The sequence below is a fragment of the Podarcis erhardii genome, assembly GCF_964252035.2.
Source record: "Podarcis erhardii genome assembly, chromosome: 10".
Lineage (NCBI taxonomy): Eukaryota > Metazoa > Chordata > Lepidosauria > Squamata > Lacertidae > Podarcis > Podarcis erhardii.
This window is the reverse complement of record NC_138500.1, coordinates 35,019,257-35,046,328: the sequence shown is the minus strand read 5'-3', so window position 1 is coordinate 35,046,328 and position 27,072 is coordinate 35,019,257. Positions and strand designations below refer to the sequence as shown.

Below are 27,072 nucleotides of genomic sequence, written 5' to 3'. Positions count from 1 at the left end.
CCTCTTTTGGATCATTCCAAGCAGGGAAATCACCTTTCATACACAATCATTTTTGCCCTTTAAACATGACAGCATTCTGGATGCTTTTCCAAACTAAGCTGTCTTTTGGATAGAGATGGCACCAAAGATAAGTAGAGTTCAGGATCTCAGACCTTGACTGTGTTTACGTTCCCATTTAATGCGTTTGTGCACTCAGTGCTGAGTTTCTAATCCTTATTCACAGAACATTATTTAAGATGCATATGTAGTACCCAGTAATTTGTTTAAGATACTACAGTTTGATGCATTGTTTCTCAAACCAGCTTCAAACCTATTGAGGTCTTTAAGCTATTCCTAATTTGTTGTACTGGGTAAAGACATCCCCACCTGGTGTATAAACAAAAAGAAGCAGCTGCGGACTCAGCTATACAGCAGCAAATAAAATGTTTTAAGTGTGTTGTAAAGTGCAATATACAATTGTCACACTAGATGACAACTGTGAGCTACAGCAAATTCAATGCATTTTTCAAAACAATTTAAAAAACCCCAACACAACATTTTCATAATGTTTTTAACATGTGTGTAGATTCCACCTAGATTCCACCCAAGTTGATATGATCAGCCAGTGAGAAAATAGCTGTGAAATGCATTGCATAGCAGGGAGTGAAAACAACTTTCCTGCACTCTAAGGCGTAATGTGAACACACCCTTGGTCACCTCAAGATTATAATCTCATGTAAAACAATGACCTTTCTGTAAAAAAAGGTATTTTATTATTCCAAAAAGGAAACCTTCCTCTGCTTGTCCACATTGAGAGGATGCCAGCAAGGCTGAATCTTTCTGTAAAGAAAGGATTTTATTATCCCAAAAGGAAACCTTCTTTGGTGCCCAAACGCCCTGTAAGAGTGCCCCCTCTACTTGGTTTCCCCTCTGACCCATTTTTGATTTTGTTTTATACATTTTGAATGTTTTCCTTAAATACCATCTGCCATTGTGTTCAATTTTGTGTTAAATACAATCTGTTAAACATCTTTATCCCATTTTCCTTTATCGCCTCGCAAGCCGCAAATCTCCAACTGTCCATCCATAATTTCACCCATGATGATAATCGAATCGGTTTACCGATATCTGTAGTCCATTGGATCATTACCTCTTTTACATCCCATTGCAATAAAATTCCATTTTTTTTGGTGGTGGGGGGGGAGAAACAATGGATACTATTATGCTTTTCTCCATTTCTGACAATCCCTTCTCTCTGGGGAGGGACAGCTTGCTCTTGCCAGAGGTGTGACCTGATCGCTTGTAAAGGGTTCCTGAAGTTAGACCGGGACTTCGGTAACCAGATGCAAAAAGAGACAGCGATCCCGAACCTTTAATAGTTGCGTGGCAGTTGAAACTTCAGTGAGTGTAGCCTGTGTGTGGCACCTGCTCAACTATTAAAGGTACAGAAGTCCTGCCCTGCCTTGCATCTGGCCATTCAACCAAGGGCAGCAGATTGCTCACACTTGTTGTACTGGCACAGTACTTGTGGCATTTGCTGGTAATGTGCAATGGCTCATGTGGAAATGTCAGGAGTTAATTTTAAAGTTTACACTTTGTTGACAATCAGAAAAGGAACTTTTCTTTGCCTTTATTTCCACAAAACAAATTAAATGTCTGTATTAAAGGCCATATTTTCAAACTGATATCGTGCACTACTAACTCCATCTCAGATAATATCTCTGTTTGTCAAAGTAGAAGAATTGCATTGAATCATCTACTTCAGTGGAAAAACACATTTTGGGTCAGAACATTGAGCATTTCAAAACTTACCGTGGCTTCTTATTAGTATCTACACATCTGCAAATCACTCGGAGATCTGCTTAGGAACATTAACTGGCTAAATATTGTACATGTATGTAAATAAAAGTACCTAGCAGAATGAGTATCTCTCAGTTTTGCAACCATGTTTACTTAGAAGTAAACCCAATCAATTTAATGGGATTTACTCAAAGTGGGTTTCATTTTAGGATTGCAGCCTTAGTTTCAAAAGTGATTAGTTAACCATTCTGAAAATGAGGATACACTTCAGGGTATCAGAGCTTTGGTACTGAACATCATTTGCTTCTTATTGAGAAACTTGAGAGTTTCAGAAAATACATTGCCATCCCTCTTGTCAGTGTCCTCTGAAACATGGAGAACTGGAAGTTGATTTGATTGGGCTGAATCCTAGGCCACCACTCACAGCCTGTCCTAAGGCAGGATATTTGGTGGCAATTTCTGATCTCATATGGCGTTGTGGGTTAAATCACAGAGCTGATCAGAAGGTTGGCGGTTCGAATCCCCGCGACAGGTTGAGCTCCTGTTGCTTGGTCCCTGCTCCTGCCAACCTAGCAGTTCGAAAGCACGTCAAAGTGCAAGTAGATAAATAGGTACCGCTCCAGCGGGAAGGTAAACCGTGTTTCCATGCACTGCTCTGGTTCGCCAGAAGCAGCTTAGTGATGCTGGCCACATGACCCGGAAGCTGTATGCCGGCTCCCTCGGCCAATAAAGCGAGATGAGCGCCGCAACCCCAAAGTCGTCCACGACTGGACCTAATGATCAGGAGTCGCTTTACTCTTTACCTTTATACCTTTCAAATAAATGAGACATAGTGGATGGCTTTTGCAGTTGCATCAGGACCATCACACCCCTCCAAATATGTCAGGAGAGTCGATAGCTGCCTTGTTTCTTTTGAGGATAATTTACATGTGATAGTTGGCATCACGATTGCAGCCTTGGTCACTGACCTGGCCAAGGTGATCTTGCCCTTCCTTCTTCCTTTTGGCAAGTGGCCTTATCTGTCAGGAAGAGCTCGCTGCTCAAAGCATATGAAGTTACAGTAAAAGTGCAAGCTGACATTGCTGCCTCCGCCAGCAGTACAGCACAATGCCAGAATATGGTCTTCATCAGGGAGAAGTTGCCCATCCATCATTATGGTTGCCTTGCATTATTCAGTGCTGAACAGATAATTGAATGGGTGCTCCATTGAGAAGGGAATGGGGAACACGTGGCTCCTTGACCACTGGCCACTGGCCACATCTTAAGGCAGCCCTGTTCAGGGAAGTTTTTAACGTGTGATATTTTACTGTATTTTTTGTTTCTATGGAAGCCGCCCAGAGTGGCTGGGGAGGCCCAGCCAGATGGGCGGGGTATAAATAATAAATTATTATTATTATTATTACTTGCTGGGGCCTCTGGAAGTCAGAGTCCAGCAATATCTGGAGAACCACAGCTTCCCCATCGTTTCCATAATATAAAGCTGCAATTCTGTGCACACTTACTTGGAGGGAAAGAGAGAGAAAAAGTACAGGCACACCTAGACTGTCTCCTTTCTACTCTCTCATCCTTGCTGCTCCTTTGATAATCTTCCCCTTACACCAGGAGTAGAAATAGCTCTCTGTGTGCAGGTCTGAGATGATGGATGCCAACAGGAAAGGAGCATTATGTCAGCCACTAAGAGGAAAAGTAAGGATGCAATTCTATTTTGTTCTGCTTTAGATTTTGTTTGCTGGCTGGCGTTGTATCTTTACTTTAGGAGGCTTTCTTCTGAGTAGGCATGCTTCTGAGTAGGTTGTCTCAGTTTGGTGGGATTTTATTGAACACATTAAAAAAAAAATTAGAAAATTTGCATTTGTCTCTTCTACATCTCTCAAGAAATTTGGGATAAGTGACACCAAACTGGTTGAAATTTTTTCTTGATGTAATATAGAGCCTTTTATTCTTGGTATTCCTTGTGCCACTGGTGGTTTCAGCCATAAATTTATGTTTCTGTATATCTTGCAAGTAATGTGACCACACCTCTTGTTCTCTCATTTCTTATGGCAGTCCACTCAGTATTTTTTTTTAATAAAATGCTATTAAAAAGAGAAGGAGTATGTTAAGTTTATCATTTGATTTATCAACATCTTAATGTTTTTTTGTTTTATGAACAAGTCACTTTGAGCACATTGGAAAGATGGATTATAAAAAATCAATAATATCAAGTGAGAACAGAAGATTAGCTGGAATGGACTATATATTTTCATGTATTTTTGCTTGAGTGTTTTCAGTGGGGGGAAAAGCCCTTCAGCTCAGTAGTACTTCTTTCAAAGTAAACATGCATAGGATTGCATGGGAAATGTTTTAAGGCTGAAGCAGCAAGCTTGTGGGACATCAGTGCTTATGGAGTATTATCTTCAGGACTGGCACTCCTATGACACCGGATTCAAAAATAATTTTGCTGCGGTTTCCTTTTGGAACAGACACATGGCATTGATGTGTTGTCTTCTTTCTTTCCAAGATAAACCACTGCTGCATTTCACCATAATGATATTTCATTCAACTGCAACAACATTAGGATTTCAGTTTGTTATATAAATATACAACAAATTGAAATCCTAATGTCATTATCATTAAACAAAGCATAAGTGGTTAGATTCTGTACTGTATTGTAGTCTGAGAAAACCTTTAGTAAAAAGGCTGTTAGCTAATAGGAATATTGTGGTTCGAGGACCCGACCCCGCGAAGTGAAATGAAGACACAAGGACACGTGATATAAGGTTAATGGGCTAGAAAAGGCCACAACTTTATTGATTACAGCAATGAAAAGGTATTGGTTTAGGCATTGGATCGAAACAAGTGGGTTTATTCAACAGTAGGTGGAGCCTGTTGATGCTGATCCAACTATAGGCTCACCTCCTGCTGTCACCGTGCCATGGCCTCCCGCCAAGCAGGCATCGGACAGAATACACGACCGCCAGATTCCTTTAACGGAATACCCCTAAACATTGAAGGCATAGGCAATGGGCACACCTAGCACTTCGACACACCGATTGAGGCCAGGGAAAGGCTGGCGCTGCAGCAAAAGGCTGCTGAACACGCCCCCTCCGTGGCACCTGGTTGGATGGCCACGGGGGGGGGGCGTGAGCGCCAGCCAGGTGAGCTGGAGGCAGGGGGCAAATGCCCCCTGCTGGGTGGTGCTCGGGCTCCCACCCACAACCACTCCCCTCTCTTTCAGGGAGGAGAGTCTTTGTCACATTATCAAAATACAGTCTCAGTAAGTATAGGTGTGTGTCTATGTGTACATCTATCGATCCACTATTGTCCAGCGTTAATTCTAGTTTCAATAATTTTATGTTTTTGTAGAATATGTGCTGACAACTGAGATGAAAGTGTTTAGAATAAGTTTTTTTTCTGTTAATCGAAGGGCTGAATGACAGAGGGGGTTTCTTGCTCTCACACACATGTAAGACTATTAAGTCCAGGGTCTAAAAATCACCTAAGTGGGTTTCATTAGGATTGCACTAGAGCCACATTGTGCCAGGAAATCAACTAAAGTGTAAAGCCTGAACAGAGGTTATCATTATTTCATTAGCTTGGTGCTGATCTGACTCATTTATCTTACCTCTGGTACTGAAAGCAAGAAAGAAATTAAGTCAAGTGTTGCTAACTTGAAATGGTTTTTTCTTTAAAAATAAGAGTTTTAAACGGTATACTCTTTTTATCTTTTGTTTTAAGTGTAAGCTGCTTTCAGTGGGCATTTTTTCAGAAATGCAGCCTAAAGCTATTTTAAATAATATATTTTAAAAACCTATTTAAAAGAAAATGGGAAGGAGTCAGGGCAACAATCCAGGCACATACCTCTGACCTTCTTTTAGAAGAATGTTTGAATGGTGACCATACTCCTTTTTTTCCTGCTATAGTATTTTAATATGGGTCTAGTACCTGCAAAATGCATTAGAATCCATCTCTCCAAGCCTGATCATCAGGAGGGAGCATTCTCAATCTGTGCCGCTGTTGCGTGTAAGCCCTGAGCAGATTGGGATTCCCACTCCCAGTGCTGACGCAAAATGTTAGTGCTTCTGCCAGGGTTTGAGAGGAGAAAGCTAAGGGGAATGGAAAGGAGCATAACAGAGGCCACATTCTCACACCAGTAACTTGTCCTAGTTGCATGCAACCTTTGCCCATCTGGAGGACCTAATGGTGTGTCATCTGCCTCTGTTCCATCCTGCAGTGATTCACAAGGAATCCCTAATTAGCTAGCCCATATTATCAGGTTGTCAAGCCCTGAGCTAATTTTAGACCTGTTTGTACGCCAGATATGAGTCTGTATGGGCTGACTATGAGAATCCAGTTGTGTACAAATGCTCTCATGCTGGATTTTTTTCTGTATCACTTTCTGAGCGTTGGTGGTAACATGGCAGCACCTGAATCATACAGGTATTGACAAATGCATAGACATCTTGCCAAATGTTGGGAACCAGCACAAAGACTGCTATTAGGCATCCCAGTGTCATGTCTCTGCCTCTGCCAAAGGAATTGACGTATCCCCAGAAATACTGTTGTCTGGGTCAAGGCTGTCACAGTGTGCTTTGATTAGCTTTACTCTCTCATTCTGCTGTGCAGGAGCCAATGCCTCCACTCCCAACAGAGTCTTGTACATTTTCTTTGTTCATTTAATAGTAAAATGACAAAGCTGCTCATTTTCATCTCTTCCCGGAACAAAGGCCTATAACCTTGATGAATGAATCTTTATTTGCGTCAGCCATCGGCCATAGCAATAAAACAACAATACAATATACAAAGAATAGAAATAAAATGTCAATTATATAAAATACATTTTAGGGTTTTGAATCAATAGTCAAATACTGGATCTTAATCTGATTGCCCCAGCTAAAAACCTTGCAACCTTTTCTGTCACCTGCTCATCTTGATCTGCCAAGAGAAAGGACACTGTGGCAGTGGTTGGGCGGAATGGACAATAAAAGAAGGGTGATAATCTCATTACTCAAGTCTTTATAAAGAGTGCAAGCCAGAAGGGCATGTGCCACCGATTCGGTACTGCCATCTCCACAGGGACATATGCATTTTTCGTGTGGAATCTGTTGGAATTATTCCTCAAGTACAGCCGAGGGCAATACATTCAATCTTTTGAGAGTAAAAGCGTGTCTATATTTTAGAATTGCTAGGTTATGCAGATAGGGTGCCAGAGAGTCGAAATGGGAAGGTGAAAAATAGTCATACCATGGGCAAAATTTCCTTATTGTGGCCAAGTTGTTCTGACGCTTGATATCATTTAGGCGCTGACAAATTAGACTGTTTGCTTTACTAAAACCCAAAGTGAGTAGCTGGTGTGGTGATAGATCACAAGAGTGAAGTTTTTGATAGACAATTTTAGTCCAGGCGCTCTATAGAGACATTTGGAGGACTGCATTTGGGCCTGAGGGTTCCTTACGCCTCTGTGAGGCCATATACAGCTTCTCCCAGAGAGTTACCAGAATTCAACAGAATCTTTGTGTCTTGGTGACAATGATTCCGTCTCTCCATCTATCAGCGGAACACAAACAAGGGCTTAAAGGGAATACACTTTGGTCCAGACCATTCGCTCCTGGGGTGCTCTTGAGTTTCTTGTGGTATGTCCGTGGAAAACTTAGGCAAAGATTTATGGGAGAGCAATAGAGCCTTGGACAATTAATGTCTGTGTTTTCTGGATGACTTGAAGTTCTCAGGTAGCACATATTAAGAAGTTCGTAGGCTTGTCTCAGTAGTAGATCTTCTTCCACAATAAGATCCATAGAGTGCTCCTGTTCAGATGGAACTATCATCTATTTCCTTTCATGTAAATTTATTTTTCTGGGTCAGGAACCAAGCTGCTACTGAAGCCTAGGGACATAGCAAAACCTTGTCTAGAAACTGGTAAAATGATGTTAATATTCCTTTTGAGGATATATTGAGAAAGTCTCATGTGAGGATATGGGAGAGCTTTGGAGACAAATACTATTATTATAGAGCTTTAAATAGAGCATTGGCTATCATTTTGAGATTATGGGTGGAAGCACTGTGTTCTATTGTGTGTGAATCCTCCTCTACTCAAATCATATCTGGGCCACTAATTATGAGCTTCCTCTGAGAGAGGTTGAAAAAACCACATAGCTTTTTTTAAAGACTCTAATTTGGCACATAATGTTTCAGTGCATGTGAGTTTTTGCAATGCCACTAGGGAATTGCAGCATGGGGGCAGGCAGGCAGCAGCATGTTGCCTAAGCAACTGTGCAGAGCTCTTCTCTATTGTGCACCATGACACCTATTTTATTTTATTTTATTTAAATGGTCTTCTGGAATGTGTGAGAGAAGGAGGAGCTATCAGCAGCTCACGTGTAAGCAGCTAACTTGTCCCAGCAGGTGTCTGTCAACATAGAGGTGGTGGCTGCTCTGCGGTGCACATCCTCCGCTCCCCACAGCCACTTGTCTTCCTGTGGAACCTAGTGCTGGAAAGTGGTAGCTTGGGAATTTAGACTAGAGAGCCACCCCACCCCTAGCATTGAGTCTAAAGCCCTGCTCAGACACACAAGTGCTCATGCATTCATGGAAGGTATGAGGAGGGAGCAGGGCTGCAACATCTCATAACTCCCCTGACATTGATCTGTGTCCCTTTGGCTGTGCATCCTGCTGAATACATGAAAATGCGCCTTTATAGGCAACCAGCCCATAGGTGTTGGTGGTGTGTCCAGAATGTGCAAGTGCTCTTGAATCTCGGTAAAAGTTATCAGATTCTGAACATTCTGAGCATGTGCTAGCAGTAAAATCAGGACATCAACTTGAAGCAAGTCTCATTGTTAATGACAAACAGAATAAGAATGTCAAGGTAAGGGTGCCTGCCTTGCAATAACTACTGCTGGCAGAAAATGCATGTGCTTTCACTGCCTGTTATTTGTGAATTTCATTGGTGCTATTTAATAATCTATCTACATGCTCAGCTGTCTGCATTTAAATTTCATTATGCGAACAAACTGCCTGAGGCAGGTTGGGTGAGAGCAAACTTTCCAAAGTGCAGTCCTTTTCAGTTTAAGATGGGATGTTACCTCTTTATCGCCAATGGCACTTGAAAGATAACTGTGCTCAGGCTTAGAAGAGTGAAGGTCATTTCTACAGATCAGCAGGTTTATTGGTAATTCCCTGCAGTCCACTAAATTGACCATGTGCTCTGCATCAGCAGCACCTTATTCACTGACACATCAATGAACATTTGAAAACCAGCCCACAAGGCCAGCTGTAGGGCTTTCGGCACTGCAGGTGAAATATTAAAATGGTGATTGACTTCTTACATCTTTTTATGCACTCACCTCTTTTCACAAAATACAGATATAAATATATATATATTTCCTGAAATTGAAGTATTAGAAAGAATATATAGGCTCTGGGTGTAGGATCTATTAGCTTAATTTGATATCAGTATCTTTAAGACAAGTTAGAAGAACAAAACAATGTTTTTAAGATTTATAAACTGGTAAGTATTTTGACAGACTTTAACTTAGTTTCCAGGGTTCACAAAGCTGTTGTTTGTCAGTTGCACCTATTAAGGTGTAAATATTGGGGAAATGTCTTCTCTGGAAGAAGCACAATCCTAATAGATGTGTGTACTTTTCTTTAAATGAGGAACTGCAATTAATAGTCTAAAAAAATGTGCATGTGAAAAAGACCTACTCAGTACATGTTTACTGAGATATAAGGCCCATTGAGTTCAGTGAAATACCTTTGAAATGTGACTATAAATAATGAATTGCCGTTTTTGTATTCTAGTATTTTAGTTTGTTGCACTGTTTCCACTCTTCAGTTCTCCTACTCTCCAGTTTAAGTAAGTGGAGGCTGGTCTATTAACCCAGCACCTATAAAAGTCTTCATTGGTGCCCCACTTTTATTCAGTGGGTCTAACGCCCAGGTATCCTTACTTGGGATTACAGCATTGGTCACAGAATCTAGCTGCTTGTACACATCCACTGTATAGCATTATTAGACCAAAGTTTTCTTAGGGATAATTTTGTCTTAAATTTTGTCTAATTGAAATCAATATTTGGAAGCTTTATATGGAAGCTTCAATGTGCAAATGTTATTGAAATCAATAACATTGACTCCTGAGTAAGTTTTAGGACTGAAGCCTAAGGACTCTGGTATTGTTCCATTGCCCGTTGCAGGACAACAATTCTGCAGGCAGCTTCTGTTTTTGCATGCCTTTCTGATTTCTTCGGAGTCCGTGTTCTTTTACTTAATTGACTAGACTTGTGCCAAAATCTGTTTACTTTGGGGGATACTTGAACAAGCTGAAATTCTGTACATTTTTACTAGGACATTGCTTTGTGATGTTATAAATCTAATTGGATAGCCTTCAGTGTACTGTACAGCGTAATGTGAAGCATTATTTGAGGATCTTCACCAGTATTTTGCCACTTAGGTATTTGTCGCTGGCTGTGCAATCTCGGAAGTTAAACGTTTCGGCTTTCGAATGCTGAAAACCCGGAAGTACAGTGGCCCCTCCAGATACAAACTTAATTCATCCTGGGGGTCCCTACTTACCCCAGAAAGTCCGTATCCGGTGGTGCCGCTTCTGTGCATGTGTGTGGCATGATAGAGCACTTCTGTGCATGCGTGAAGCGTGCTTCTGCACATGCGCGAGTGGCCAAACCTGGAAGTACAAACTCAAAATTATGTTACTTGAAGGTAGCACTGTAACGGCTTTGGTTTTCGAACAATTTTAAGCTGTACATGCCATGTGGCTTCCATTTTGAGTTTCTCTATTGTATTTAGGCTTCTGCTTTCAGTTTTCAGTTTTCAGTTTTCGATTGCTTCGGAAGTCGGATGGTCTTCCGGAACGGATTACGTTCAAAAACCAAGGTTCCACTGTATTGTGTACTAACACCTTTGTCATCACATCAAGATGTTGTGCGTTATCTGGGGTATGGAAATGTGCAATATTGTGGCAAGGTTACTGCATGTTATGGAGGAGACAAGAAAAGTTGACATATCAATGCTCTTTGGGGAGTGCAAGCTTATGCCCCCTATAACACTGGCCTTCAAGGTGGGTTGCAACAGGAACACTGCAACCATATGGTAAAATAAATATATGGTGAAAGTAACATATGGTAAAGATTAAGAAATGGGTCCCCAAATGTATATTTGGGTTCAAAGTAGATTCTGGGTTTGAAAAGGTTGAAGATACCTACCTTATAGGATATGGTTGCACTTTAAGATAATTTCACTCCATTATGTTTAGCAAGGCAGTGGGGGCCGAGCTTTTGCTTCAGTGTGCAAATGCACTGAAAAGTGAGTGCACACTGTACTGCAGCTGAGTCTGGGTGTGCTATAATGCAGCACATAAAGATTGCTTCTGTCACTGTAAACCTAAAATCTGTAGAGTGCAGGAATCTCTGCGATCTATAGTATTTAGTATATTTATCTCATGCACTCCCTTCCAGCAAAAATGCTCTTTTATATACAGTCGTAGATACATTAAAGGGCACTTGCATGGGGAAAATCCACCTACACACTTTACCACATGTGCACAACCAAATGGGCATTGTTGCTGGTCTTTACAACCCAACTCAGCTGGTAGGGTGTGATAGTGGGCATCCCATCTCTCTCCAGCTGGTGAGCCATACGCTCAAGTCTGTCTGCCAACCATCTGTTAAGCAGTGCAGATTTTTTTACATACAAGAACGCATACAGCTTGGCATTGCAAGAAGGAGATCTGAACTGCAGTCAGGCAGAAATGCTGAGTAGGGAACTACTATGGCATTTTGTTTTCCTGGTTTTCTGTGATTGCTCCCCTCGCTCCTTTAAGGCTCTCATGATCCAAGCCCTCCATGTGTCTCTTAGGAGCCCTTTTCCTGGCTGGTTCAGCTGTAGCTAGATTAAAAAACATAGTGGAAAAATGAATGGAAGGTAATACAATGGACCACTTGGTGGGGAAGGCTTGGGAGGGTTGATTTGGTTATCAATAATGACACATAAAAGAGACAGTATAGGCCTTGTTTGGATTTATTATAATGTACAGTATATGTGTTTGTGTTTGTGTTTGTGTTTGTGTTTGTGTGTGTGTGTGTGTGTGTATTTACAATGGTACAACTTTTGCAGATGTTTCAGTGTGTTATATCTGTGAATTAAATGATGCAACATCTCTTTTAAAAATCCTTCCAGTTTTGCATCTTAGGCTGTAAATTGCTTGTCAAATACACACTAATAACTTATTCTGCATTTATTGACCTAATATTTCCACTGCTGGTTATGTTATCCTGATCCAAGAACCAAGCTGGCCATAACTCTTTGTGTGAAATCATTTTTGAAGCTTTTCATTTGTGCTGTCATAGTTTAGATACTGTTCTGGTATTTCAAGCTATAGATTGAGAAGATTAAACTCCTGGCAGCTGCTGGAAACCCTAGCAATGGTCCAAGTTCTTAATCAGCAGTTTGCCATCTTAAGAATTAAGGTTGGTGCTTTATGTTTTGAAAAGTTGAAAAAATATCACTGACTTCATCAACAGCTCCAAGCTTCTGGTTTTATTTGAGCAAAGAGCTGTTTTATTATCACTTTCAGGCATCCCAAAATGCTCCAACTTACTTGACTATTTACTTAAATGTACAACTGCTTGGGTGAGCACTTTCTTCTTTAATAAATACTGGACAGTCACATCAAATGGCTACAAATAGCCATTCTACTTCCATAAGACCGCCTGCAGAAGAAAGCCCGATTTATTAGCAATTTGGTGCTACACTGAATAGGTGCAGGAGTTGTGTGGTCTTGACTTGATTATTATCACCAGAAAACACATTTTGTCTAATTCAGAAGTGAAGATGTCATATATCGGGAGGAGCCATCACACAGTTATAGGCTGTGTGCTTTATTGAAGGCCCTATATTCAATCTCTAGCATCTCCTGCTAAAGGATGTCAGCTAGCAGTGTTTGGAAGGGCTGGGTGGACCAGTGTTCTGAAACGATCCCAGTATCTAGTTTTCTGCAGTTCTGAATTTGGTTGTATGGTTTTTTGTTTTATACATATACAACATACCAAGTACCATATTATATTATACATACTACATACTACACCCTGGGTTTACACTAAAGTGGGATTATCCTGGGCTTGACTTGTAACTGTTACCAGTAAGGTTGAACTCCACGCCTCAAGTATGAACTTCCCTTTAATGCAGGCACCCCCAAACTTGGCCCTCCAGATGTTTTGGGACTACAACTCCCATCATCGCTAGCTAACAGGACCAGTGATCAGGGATGATGGGAATTGTAGTCCCAAAAGCTGGAGGGGCCAAGTTTGGGGATGCCTGCTTTAATGTAACAAAAAATCAAGCAAATCGTTAGTTCAGTATATTCACTATGCAAAAGTATATATGCACACCAAAGGCTTATTGCTTTTTTGTTCTTCTTTTACAATTTCTTTCAACATAGTCTTCACACCAATGCATTTTTGAAGCTCACTATGTAAACCCAAAAACCTCCTGGCCACAGCATTTAAAATGCTTAATAAAAAAAGATTAACTTGAAGTATATGAATCAATCCAACAGTGACTGGAGAAATTTAGGTCAAATCCTGAATTAGTGTTGAGCTTTCTGTTGATTACCTTCATGCTTCTCTGCTTATCCATTGCAACTTGCCTTTGTTATTTAAGCCTCATATTTCTCTTATTAAGTGATACAGAATATTTCCCTGGCAGCACTTACTGCATTGCATCCTTCTGATGCATTTTTGGACATTCTGTTAAATAACCATTTTACAGGGCAAAATATTTCTTCTATTTAGAGGAACCTATGTAACCGGTGTTTCTGCCAGGAGTACTGAGTAGAGAAGGGATTGAAATGTCATGCCTGACTGGGCACCGAGAATGGTATGTGGTAAGCAGAATTTGAAGAAGAAGAAAAACTTACATGGGCCTGTTAGGAGTCCTGGAGCTGTTCTAAGTCTTCCTGGGGCCTGCATGCTTGCATTCTGCCCCATGCAGTTTTGGGAAGTCCCCCATCTGGGCTATGTAAAAGGGCAAATTTCCACATGTATCCAACTTCCACCTGCAGTATGCATCTGTAAAGTAAACTTCAGAAAGAGTCAAAATATTTATCTCCTCTGTTTGTCCACTCATGTGCACAGATGTAGCACATCTTCTTTCTCTCCAGTATCAAATGCTAGAGACAAGCTGCAGGAGGCTGCTGTGACCCTTACGTTCTGCTTGACAGTTTCCCAGATGCCTTTGGCATTCATGCAAATTGAGTGCTTGACTAAAATGGAGGCAAATTGCCCAAGGCCCCAAACTCCAAATACAAGGCAGAAGTTGGGGGGGGGCATCTTAGCCCCCAAACACTGCACCTCACCTTTGCCCAGAAATATTTGCAATTAAATATTGCTTCCCTGTCAATTCCCGCAATGAAACTTTTAGCTGAGCTGAAAGCTTTGAATGTTCAGATAATACTGAAACTATACACGGTGCCTCTACACAGTATGAAGAGGTTGGCATTAAATGTCAGAGGGGGATTTTCACTGGTGGCAGATGACAGAGAACTGTGACTCCATGAGACAGGTGTAAAACCAACTTAAATAAAGCTTTTATTTCAAAACAACAAAAAGTAAAGCTTGTGGGTGTTTTTCATGCAGGCAGAGTTCAAACTGCAGCTTTTCTCCTTTTGTAGTCATGGCCAGCTGCAACCAATCAGCCCAGAGCTCACAAAAACTGTTCTTAAAGGTACAAACATGTTTCTGTGCAGAATGACTCCCAACATTAAAATCCGGACTACAATTGCAGTGCTGCCGAATATGACAGGCACTCTGATCCAGGAACTTCATTTAATTAATTAATTTCTATTCTGCCCTATACCTGAAGGTCTCAGGGCGGCTCACATAAAATATCAGATACATAAAATCAAAACAAAACCAACAGCCCAATAACTCTCCCCCAAAAGAGCCAGCATTTTAAAAAAGGGTATAGGATGTAGATCAAGTCAGGCAAAGGCCTGATTGAAAAGGAACGTTTTTGCCTGGTGCCTAAAGTTGTATTGTGAAGGCGCCCGGCGAACTTCCCTGGGGAGAGCATTCCACAGACTGGGAGCCACTGCAGAGAAAGCCCGTTCTCGTGTTGCCACTCACAGAGGAGGCACACGAAGAAAGCCTCAGAAGATGATCTCAGGGTCTGGGTTGGTTCATATGGGAAGAGGCGGTCCTTGAGGTATTGTGGTCCTGAGCCATTTCTATAGGAACATCCCTAACTGGATGAGGACTCATTCATCCTAATGGGTGCTATACAGTGGCCAACCAGATGCCTATGGGAAGCCTGCAAACTAGACATGAATGAAACAGCACTGTGCCCACCTGCAATTCCCAAAAGCTAGAATTCAGAGGCATTATGCCTCTGGAGGTAGAGCTTAGTAATTGTGGCTACTTGGCAATGATAGCCTTGTCTTCCAGTCAGACACCCACATTAGCACTGACATCGAACAGGGGCTGCATTAAATCTAGCTTTCTCGTGAGCAAATGATTTATTTAACAAAACTTGTATGCTGTTAATTGTAAATAAAACTGAGCGGTTTACAAAAAAAGTTGACCAAATTAGCAATGTTATTGCAGGCATTAAACTAGGGCTAGTTACCGGTATGTGTAGTCCCAGCTGCTGTAGGCATGTAGCATTAGAATGGAGGCATTTTGGGTGGCAAAAAAAGTAAAACGGCCACAGCTTTGATTTCCAGAGGATTAAAATGGTGGGTCAATTAAAAATGGAAGTCATAAAATAAAAAATGTCTTTGTAAGTGAAAGCACCTTCCTGTATCTCATACCCTTCCATTTTTAATCTGGCACACACTAATAGCATGAGTATGTTTTGTGTTTGTCATATTTTTTCGAACGTTTCCTTGAGTTGCTGAGAAAGCTGCAATAGGAAATGCAACACTTTCAGCTTTTTGGTTTGGCTTTTTATTACTCCGTTAAAATAAGCAACTCCACATTACCCCATTAATTTTCTGGGAGAGACAGATAATACCCGTGCCAAGCAAGTCACTTGTTGATCATTGCATAAATTGAAGTCCAGGAGCACCTTGTGTTATATGTTTGCCTAGATTTACAGAAAGTACTTCCTAATCTTCACTGCCACTTCTTTTTTGGATTGTTTCCATCAAAATTAGCTGCCAAATGAAGATAGATTTTTCACTGTCAACGTAAAGGGGAAAGAACAACTTGAGTATCTTCCAGGGGAAATAGCATCTTTACTTTCTAACCATATATCCTGGTGCTTTTATATCTGTAACACCCAAGAAAACAAGAACATGACAGAGACGAGGGTGACAGACAATTGAAAGGTTAAAAAATATTCAACCCCACACCCATGCCATACATTTAAGGTGCATTTAAATCACATAACTCCCCCCCCTCCAAGAATCCTGAGAACTGTAGGTGATGGGAACTGTAGCTCTGTGAGCTCTCTGATGGGATACCTGCCAGAATTTTGAAAAAGTTTTTCCAGCAGGCTATAGCTTTAGAGGGGAAATTAATATCCTAATTCAAATGTGGGCAGGATTGTTCCCACAAGGGCACAGTGTCTGCACATTAATTGATCTGCATAAGATTCAACAGAGCCCTGTCTTATCCCTTACCCCTCAGTCCATGCACATAGATGCAGATGGCCACAAGGGTAAGCCATTTAATGGATGGTTTGGGAACATATTGCATACCCTGCCCTATTTCAGCCCTTTCCTGTGCAATCAGGTTCCACATTCAAGAATTAGGAAGGTTGAAAAATGCAGATTAGGAGGACAAAAATGTGAGCGTGCAATTCTTGTAAATAGGAAGGAATTGCTTAAGAAATTTGCCTGTGAATTTTTCAGCTCTAGTTCAGCCAGCTTCAGATATTTAAAGGGCCAGTTTGCTTGCATGCTTTATATTCCAGAAACACTGGAGAGTGTTGAAAAGTTTAACTTCCATTGTTTCATTTACATTGATAGTTTCATTTGAAAACATATTTGGACATTCCTCTTTTGGTTTTTAGTCACTTTTAAAGGATTTAAAAACAAAGATATGCTTTCACAAAACCACTTTACTCCTTCATAAGCTGAGAAAGCTTTATACTGTACTCTAAATCAGTGTTTCTAAACTTGGGTCCCCAGCTGTCATTTATACTACAACTCTCATCATCCCTAGCTATCAGGAGCAGTGGTCAGTGATGATGGGAGTTGTTGTCCAACAACAACTGAGGACCCAAGTTTGAGAAACACTGCTAAATAATAGTAAAATATAGAATAAACAGGAAGCAAAGCTAAGATCTCTGCAACTACTCCTAGTTCTGCCTCTTTTATGTATCACTTAACATGCTCTGACACTAAAGGAGGTTGGGTTTTGAATTACAGCATCGCCAACAGGCAACATGAATAAGGAGCAGCAATGTATTAGTTTTATTCAAGCATGATCTTTAAAAATCATGGTACTGTGGCCTAAGGTGTAAAATGAATGTATGCATTATGCTCTCCAGTCATACAAGTTAGGGAAACTGGAAACAGATGCAATGGAGCAGTGGTTGAATTAAAGAGGGGGTCCTTAATAAATTCCACATGTAGGGCTCCAGGTCTCTCCTTAGTTTTTAGCCAAATTGTGATCCCTCTCTGTACCTTCTAAAACTGGGGGCCTGTGACAAAAGATAAGAGGACTCAACTCCTTATGTAATTTAAGTACTGTAAATGAAGACAGGGCTCCTGTGCCTTTAATAAGGTTGTGGAAGCAGGAATCTTTGCAGCAGCTGGTGAAGATTGCACTGAAGGGGTTAGAAAATCTGCAGCTGCTGAAATTCTCACTTCCACACAACTATCGGAGGTACAGGTAATGAAATACTGTGCTGCATTCCTTTTCTTTATTTTTCTTTATATTTGTAGGCTGTCTTTTGAGAGAACTCTTAAGAAACCCAAAAACCATTGCTGATTTAAAATTTGTGCAGTTTGAAAAGTTTGGTTTGGCACTGTGATTCAAAATGGCATCCAGTCAAACAGGCAAAGAAAAACAAAAAACACAACCCACTGCTTGATTTCAGGAACCATAACAAGGGTCATAGGAATAATAAATGATACAAATAAATAGACCAAGTCTTTTCATGTCATTTATATGTCACAAAAATAAATTTGAAGTAAATTGCATTAAGTAGGAAACTTAATGTAAGATTTGAAGATACCTGGGCTCTGCTGTCGCCCACTTCATGTTACACTTTGGTTCTGGCTGGAAAAAGCACATTCCTGCTGTGGGATATGTCCTTACAGTACAGTATTTCAGAATTAAGGGTACTGGTATGATTTAATCTAGTGCGCTATAGTACAGTAGAATAGAAAAACAGAATTCTTTCTTTGCAAGAGGGGTAGCTGGGGAGGATAGTAGGAAAGGGAGGCAACAGCTGAATGGAATGTGGACGTGGGAGAGAAGGACTGGGATGTTGGAAGTTGTTTTTCTGGGCCTTAGAGCAGAGATTAGAGTTTAAGTGGCCAGTACTGTCAGTACTTACTATAAGCTATCACTACTTAGTACACCGTGGCTTGAGTCACTTTTAAGAATGGGGAATTTGCAGACTTAAGTCAACAATCCAATTTACACACGTGTTGACTTCTTTCAAATTATTCATTTCAGACACCTTTAAATGTCAATCTATGTTTGTAATATACATAAGCAAAATTTGCCTCCTACATCCAACTTCATTTTTTTTAATCTTTCTGGTAGGTAGAAGCTTATCTATTCATGGGGCTGAAAAGCGTGTGCAGATCTACCAGAGAAGAAGCACAGCAAGCCATCGCTTATCACAGCACCCATCTGTGGTTAGGCATTCTTCAGTCCCGCAAGTCAGAAGGTCAATAAAAATGGAGGCCTCATCTTCTGGATCTGATGGGAAGCCAATCACTCATCAGCCAGGTAACAATGTTTTCCTGATTGCTTTACACAAATGATACATGCTATGAAATGAATTCATAGCATCTGATCAAGCTTGCATGGAAATCAATCTATGAGCCAACATCCATAGATTGATGTTCACTTCGGCCTTTCTCCGTGTGCTTGTTAATAACTGCAGTGGTTATAAGCAGTGTAGAGCATCTTTGGAATTTTAGAAAAGAGATATTTCACAGCTTTTAAGATTTCTGCTCATAAAATCACCATCAAGCATACTTACCCAGTCTGCTACTTGCTATTTTTAGACACAAAGTATGCCAGTATCAGAGTTACCACTGTAGTGTTACTTTCTCCAAACTCTCTTTTCAGTACAAACAAAATACTTTATTTCCTGCATACAAGGAAAAGCCTGCATTTATCAAAAGTACTAATAGAATCAGCTCTCTTTGTGAGTTCTTGCATAAGCCAATGTCAGCTTGGCAGTGTAGATGTTTCAAAGGGGCCTGTTGATACACTTTCACAATATAGGGCAGCAAGCAGCAACTTCCTGAGATGCTGACACCCAGTTTTTGTTTTTAAATGTCATGTAGCATACTTGTCTATTTTATAAGCTACCGGGCAGCAAGGGTGACTCTTTCATGTGTGTTTTTCTTCATGACCCAATGTGTTGCAAGCTGTTTTCATTCAGCTGGCCAGTGTAAGTTATGCACAGGAACTCCTGCACTTCTGCCCCTTTGTCACTTCCTCAGTTCTCATTACCAGCCACCGTGCACGCAGACCAGGGTGGCATAGTGGTTACAGTGTTGGACTAGGACCTTGGAGACCAGGGTTCAAATCCCTGCTCTCCCTTGAAGCTCACTGGGTGACCTTGGGCCAGTCACCAACTGTCAGTCTAACTTACCTCACAGGGTTGCTGAGAAAATAAAATGCAGAGGGGAAGAAGCATGCACAACACTTTGAGCTACTGGGAGGGAAAGGTGAGATAAAAATATTAAAATGTAGGTAATTTCTTGACATTTAGTTTCAGGGCAGTTTTTTTAAGAAAAGAAAAGAAAAAAGAAACATGGGGGAAAGGGAGGCTCACTGTATCCGCATTCTAGCTGGCTGAAGCTGGCAGTGTTTTGAATGTGGCAGATTGTCCATCTCTTCACTCTACACTCTCCCCCCACCCCCTCCATTTAGGATTCCTTTTTCAGTAATTCATTTTTCTCTCTTTTCTCTCTCTCAAAAATAAAATAAAATAAAATACCTTCCTCTGACACAAACACACAAAATTCAACAGGTTCAAAATTACCAACAGAATTGGTTCATTTCCCCCCTTCATTGTTAAATACATAAATAAAAATAAATAAAACAGATCTTTTTGAATTATGGTGTTGCACATGCATTTGTCTGTCTGTCGCATACAGTATTCTGAAATGGCAATTGCTCCTTGTTTCCCATCAAAGGTTCAGGGAGGCAGCAGATATTTTATGGATAGGGCCAGTGCTATTGCTCTGAGCTGCTCCTGGCAAACTGAAGAGAAACTCGGCTGGTTGGCCTCAATTTCTGCGGGGATCATGCTCCATTAAAGTTAAGTGCAATTCACCACCAGGAAAGACAGAGAGCTTTCATTTATAGGACAGAAGGAGTTTCCATTTAAACAAAGCTGCAATAAGATCAGAGCAGCAAGCCTGAAGGAAACCTAGGGTTGGAACTTGAGGCTGGGAGACCAAATTAAAGCTTCTCACACACGAGCACAAAGCCCCTGGTGCCGGATTAAACCCTGTGGAGGCCCCATGGTAGTCAAAACCTTGTTTGCACTCTAGTGGGATAACATTGAAATAAGAAAGCTTGATTGTAATTTTCTTTCAAATCAATATTATTTTGATCCGTTGTTGCGGGGCCCCTAACAAAAGGCCCATTGGTCAGTGCCTATTCTGCCTATTTGGTAATTTGGCACTGAAAGCCCCTAACAAGGCAGGATTATTACCCATCTTTTCACCTCTTATGAAATCTGTTGGGCATAACTCCATTTTCTGAAGATCTAAGCCTCAGGGGGAAAAATGTGTTCATGTGGATATCGGATTTTATACATATAGCGGTTTTGTTGTCCATATGAGCTATTTCCAATAGTTCAGCTACTCATGCTATTTGTTCATTACTTAAGTCAAATGACTGGTTTTAATGTTTAATCAGTATACAGGACACAGATTGATTTGGAAAACAGTCTCCTTCCCATTCAGGTACTCTACTTAGGAACTTGGTATATTAATCTCTTGAGTTGTTCTTCTATTATAAAAAGAAGTTCGTGAGTTGGAACTCCCAAAAGCTAAGAAGATGATTTTTTTTCCTAAGAAATGCAGCACTGATCAGGAAAGTATATTGCAGCAGTACATCTCTGTCCACTTGCTGCTACTTATTTACATATCAGATTTGCACCATTTAAAGGAAATCATGAGATTTCTTATTTGTATTAGCCTGTCACCTTTTTTGTGACTCGAATTTTTTTTTGAGGGTGAAAGACACCTGCATGTACAGTTGCATATTAAAGTCTAAGGAACATAGATTACACATTTACACTCACATTGGGGTGTGTGTGTGTGTGTGTGTGTGTGTGTGTGTGTGTGTGTGTGTGTAGAGATTAGGAACTGAGAGCATAAATCAGATGTCGGTCTGAATGTGGAAAACACCTGTCTTCACTGCATTATTTATTGATTGTTTATACTTATGGGCATTCTTGACCAAGTGCCAAGTGGTGCTCGGGTGGGTTACAAAAATATCACAATTACTTTAAATGTGAGCATTTGGATGTGGAAGGGATACCTATTCAAGCACTCACTGGAATGTATATGCCATTAAAAATCATGCAATGTGTAGCTGATTCGATTCCGGCTTTTGGATGCATGTTCAAGTTGCAGTTCCTGATACTCAAGTGGAAGGCTGCTTCCACATGCAGATCTCTTTCTCTGAATTTGGATGTTGATATCTAGAGCATGATGAATATGACAATATCTTTTTCGAAACTCTGTTAACACTCTATTCCACAGTGAAATTAAAGCAAAAACTAGAAAGCTGAAGCAGTCACTGCAGGATGCAGACGTCTATATTTATCTGGTCACTTCCAGATTGCCTTTCTATTGAACATCAATTATGCTTCATTTGTAGAGAAGTTATATGATGTCTTATCAAGCACTTGCCATGCCACAAATTTTTAGTACATTTTCTAGTACATTTTCCTGCCACTTCCCTTACTGAAAAAAGTTGTGATTTTTATTTTCTTTTGGGAAGTGCATTTGTTGCACAAGAGCTGCAAATCCACTTTAACTGCACAGCATGAATTTGCCATTGTGCTATTGAATCCCAGTTGCAAAATAACAAATCTGCAAGCACCCTTTATCATTACTTACATTGCATACAATCCATCAACACAAAAAAGGACTTGTTTTTTAAAAAGCTGCCCATTCCATTACAAATTAGGGTTGATATTTAGTATCTAAAGAGGCAGTGGAGTTCAGAATAAGCTGTGTGAACTGACAAGTACCCGGTTCAAATTCTACCACATGAATGTGGAGGACCTTAACCAATCCACTGTCTCTCAAGCTCAATCTACTCCATCTGCAATAAGGTGGTGATAATACTGAGATACTGTATATGTTTTAAAGATTACCGAGAGGCAAGGTATGCTGAATGTTCTGAGCACTCAAAAAAGAATATAAATGCTACCTATTAATTTACAAAATGTAGTAGGTGTTATCATCACAGCTTCTCGTAACTGATTTGAGTCAAAAGGGTGCATGTTCTGTAAATGGCATTGAATTATACAGTACATAGAAATCATCATAAACAACAACTGTTTTTTTCACTGGAAATTGCTTGTGAGTATATTGTTATTCTTGTTGCTACCATTGTTAGTCCATCCATCCATCCATGTTTGCTTTTATGTAGATTTTGGCCTAGTGTAATTAGGTGGGTTCACCTACTTCATGCAATTTAGGAGGCACAGATTGAGAGCAAAAACCAAAGATACACTTTGTTTCTAATAGTTATTCTTTATTTTATTTTATTTATTATTAATATTTACTAAATTTGTGTACCACCCTTGATCCATAGATCACAGGGTGCTTCACAAGGTAGATCCTACAAAACTGAAGTCTAGCCACCCCTGATTTACACATAACTTTGGAGAATTGCAGTAAGATTTCCATGGCTTTCTATCTCATGAGATCTTTTGGAGATGTAGAGGAAGGTGTCATAGTATTTCTGCCTGTTTTCTGAGAGTGTTCTTCTTTGAACATAAGATTAATGCTGCTGGGATGGCCTAGGGTCCATGCAGTCTAGCAATGTCTTCTCAACAAGTGTCCAGCTAAATGTCTCTGGAAGCTTAGAAGGAGGGCAAGAAAGCAACAGTTCTCTCATATTGTTGGTCTTTGGCTTTAGGTTTCCTTTATCCGTCACGCTTGCTGGCTATTGACAGAAGTACCCTTCATGAATTTAAAGCCATCTAAGCTAGTGGTCATCGCTACATCCTGTGGTAGTGAATTTCATAAATTAATTATGTATTGTGGGAAACAGCATTTCCTTTGTCCATTCTGAGCCTGCTGCCGATCAATTTCTTTGTGTAATCTGAGTTCAAGTATTATGAGAGAAGGAGAGAAAAATTCTCAGTCCACTCTTGGCCTACCATTCATAATTTTATAAAAACTTAAATCATGTCCTCTTTAGTCATCAGACTTCAATAATAATATTGATAATTTTATTATTTATACCCTGCCCATCCAGCTGGGCAGGGTATAAAAACTTCCCTAAACATGGCTGCCTTCAGATGTCTTCTAAAAGTTGTTTACTTCCTTGACATCTGAAGGGAGGGTGTTCCACAGGGAGGGCACCAAGCTTTGGCCTCACCTCAGGTAGGTGATCCACCTCTTGGTGGTTTTGTTGCTTTTTCAGTACTTTCCCCAGTGCTATAATGCTCCTTAAGAGATGAAGTGACTATATACAACTGCACTAATCCCACCTCCATGACCTGTTCAGCAGGCAGATATTCATATGTGAGACTCTGGGGGGGGGGGAATGTTTTGGAATTCTTTAGTATGGTTGAGGAAGTTATTTCTTGCTTGCTGCTTAACATCCATGTAGCTGTACTTCTTGAGGCCTAAACTCAGATGGGGTGTCTAGAGTGTCCGGGCTTAGCAAAATTGATCTGCATTGTCCTGGTCCTGCATTGCCTTATGAAGCATCTGAGCCTGACTGTATTGCTAAAGGAATCCTTAATTCTATATAGTCTCCCATGTGACTAGTTGGTGTTTAGGATTCTTACAACTATTAGCTCTGGCATAGTATATACAATAGTTTTTCAGTATAGTATTATAGTTTATTTGGTGATTCTGAGAAAAGCAAAGCACAAACCAGTCGTTAATTATCTTGGTGTGTAGTTCTGTGATTGCATAGAGAGGATGTTGCTGTTGAAAGTTCTCTGTGTTGTGCAGAGGTGTGTGTCATAGCATAGGTGTGGGGGTGTACTTGTGTGGTTGCAGTTGATTGGTGTAGTTGTGTATTGTGTGAATACTTGTGATTGCAGGGTGGTTATGTGGTGCCCACAACAGATTAAGCTTCAAAATGTCCCAGTGGGCTCAAAAGTGTTGGTAACCACAGCTGCAGTCAAAAAATATCTGAAGGGCACCATGATAACTACTGCTGTGTTAAAGTCATTTCACATGTTATGGCAAGGAGTTGTTCTCCATCATCCTGCTGATATATGTAGTGTATTCTGCAGCCACCAGCCTATAATTTTGCTGGCTAGAGTTGCTAGACTATTTAGGCTCAATTTAAAGATTGAATGCCTTTATTTGGAATTAACAGCAAACTATCAAATTATGTTTACCCTCTTCCTGCTCATATAGTATATGACAATTTTTTTTGTTTTGTTTAATTTGCACTGTGCAGAAAGGCAATTTAGGAATATTGTGTTGTGCATCATGATTAGATTTTGAAAACGGGTTCTTTTGCTTCTGTCAGTTTTTTTTCTAAATACACTTTACAGTTCACACACAATAAATCTTTGCATCAAGGTATCCATCCTTTTTAGTGCATCCTATAGTGTTGTAGCATTTTATAGATGCTTTCAGCTGGCATGCTGAAGCTTGCCTTTTACAATACTAGCTGGGTGAAGTGATGTGCTTTGGCTTCCTGCTGCTTTCATCTTCATATTTGTCACAGGCTGTATTGGATTTCGACATTTTCTCTGCTTATTTGCTTGTTCTGTTTTAGAGTCGGAACTTGTTATAGTTGAAATTGTTATTTCACTGTTATGCTTCCCATATCCATACATACTGGAATGAGCTTGATGTTGCCATGGTGAAAGAAAATGTGTGATCTAGTTCCAAGAGCAATCCACAATCCAGTAAAGCCAATGTGATTGGGATTAAGCCCCATTTCATTACAACTTTCTACAGACAGCAAATTCAGCAGGTAAAGCTCCAATGGTGAGGCTGACTGGATTCTACTGCCAGCTATTTTTTATCCCCCCCCCCCGAAAACTCAAAACAAAATACAGTGGTACCTCAGAAGTTGAATGGAATCCGTTCTGGAAGTCCATTTGACTTCCAAAACGTTCAGAAACCAATGCACGGCTTCTGGTTGGCTACAGGAAGCTCCTGCAGCCAATTGGAAGCTGCATCAGATGTTCGGGTTCCAAAGAACATTTGCAAACCAGAACAATCACTTCTGTGTCTGGGGCGTTCGGGAGCCAAAACATTCAACTCGCAGGGTGTTCACGAACCAAGGTACGACTGTACCCATCAGAGTACAAAAAGAATTCAAAACAGAGTCAAGATCTTAAACATTTTAACAGATGGGACATCCATACCCAGAAGCTATTCACATCCTTATGAGGTTACTTTAGCACCAGTGTCAAACCCTGGGGTGTGAGTTGTTTCAGTGTATGGATCTTTGCGACTGAGAGGTAGAGTGAGGAGTGAACCAGAGAAGAGTCTGTACTGATGATAGCTATTTTTGACACAGTGTGTCCTTGACTTAGAGGAACAGTTAGTTTTGGATTGGAAAATAAATTCATCTCCCTACTCAGTTATGTGGCAGCCCTAAACATGCATATTAGGGAGGAATCTCAGTGAGCACATTGAGGCTTACTTCAGAGTGAGCATGCATTGGAATATGCTGTACTCTCCAGATGCTTTGAACCACAACTTCCATCAGCCTCCACCAGCATGGAGAGCAACATCTGGAGGACACCGGATTAGGGAAGTCTGTGTTAGAGAATTTACAGTACGTCTGAAATTGCAGAATTACACAGGGTTCATTCTCCGCTTTCTGCCTGCTTCCAGCCCAGCTAGACACCACTCCAGCTATTGTCCTTCTTGCTGCCAGCCAGTGAGGGAGAGGGACCACCTATTTGCTCTCAGGCTCAGAGCAACATCCTTTGTCAAACTAAGGACCATACTTAGGCCCAAGAACTGAATCCTCCAAACTAACAGCAATATATATTATTAATACACAAATTTAATAAAGGGGAATGTCTGATCAAATAATGTAAAGTTCAATATTTCCAAATGGAAAATTCAGTTCATAGAATCATAGAACTGTAAACAGAGGCGATTTTAGGGTAGAGGTTCAGCTGCACTGGGCACCACAACAATGCTGTAGAATGGAGTGTGAGAGGTGGTGGGCGTCAAATTTTAGTGTTGCACAGGGTACAATGGTACCTCTGGTTACGAACTTAATTTGTTCTGGAGGTCTGTTCTTAACCTGAAACTGTTCTTAACCTGAGGTACCACTTTAGCTAATGGGGCCTCCTGTTGCCGCCGCATGGCCGCGCGATTTCTGTTCTCATCCTGAGGTAAAGTTCTTAACCCAAGATACTATTTCCGGGTTGCGGAGCCTGTAACCCGAAGTGTTTGTAACCTGAGGTGTTTGTAACCCGAGGTACCACTGTACTGCTGAAATTTGAGAGTCCCAAGTCCGCCACTGTTGTAGAGTTGGAAGAGACCCAATGGATAATCTAGTCCAACTCACTGCAATGTAGAAATTGTAGCTAAAGAACCCCTGACAGAGGTTTGCATTAAGCAGGAGCTACATCTTCCTTGTGCAATTGTTTTGGAAGCAACATACAGAATATTTGAGCAAACAGAAAAACAGATTGAATGTTACAAAGATCATTAAATGCCTTGGATTCCCAGAGATAATTTAGTATAGAATCGTTAATGGATTTATAATATTAAAAGCAAATAAATTTACATCTGTGTTAGTTTAGTTGAGTCTACCCAGGAAAAAACTGGCTTACACCCAACTCCTCTGGCTTTTCATTTAAGGATTGTGTTGCTGTTAAGGGTCAACCTAGGTATGATATGATTGTACTCAATAAATGTATTCTCAAACTGACTTTACCTGCACTGCACAGCAAAAGGAACAATTCCAGCCAGCT

General features: G+C 40.5%; 1 protein-coding gene across 2 annotated transcripts in view; it reads left to right on the top strand.

Moving 5' to 3' along the window:
- Window positions 1-27,072, top strand: part of ANO4 (anoctamin 4) — a 154,451-nt gene that overhangs the window by 41,815 nt on the left and 85,564 nt on the right. For both annotated transcript variants that reach the window (XM_081878227.1, XM_081878228.1), the window contains one exon: window positions 18,489-18,677. In XM_081878227.1, the coding sequence (XP_081734353.1) occupies window positions 18,489-18,677 (189 nt within the window). The remainder of the gene's footprint in view (window positions 1-18,488; window positions 18,678-27,072) is intronic.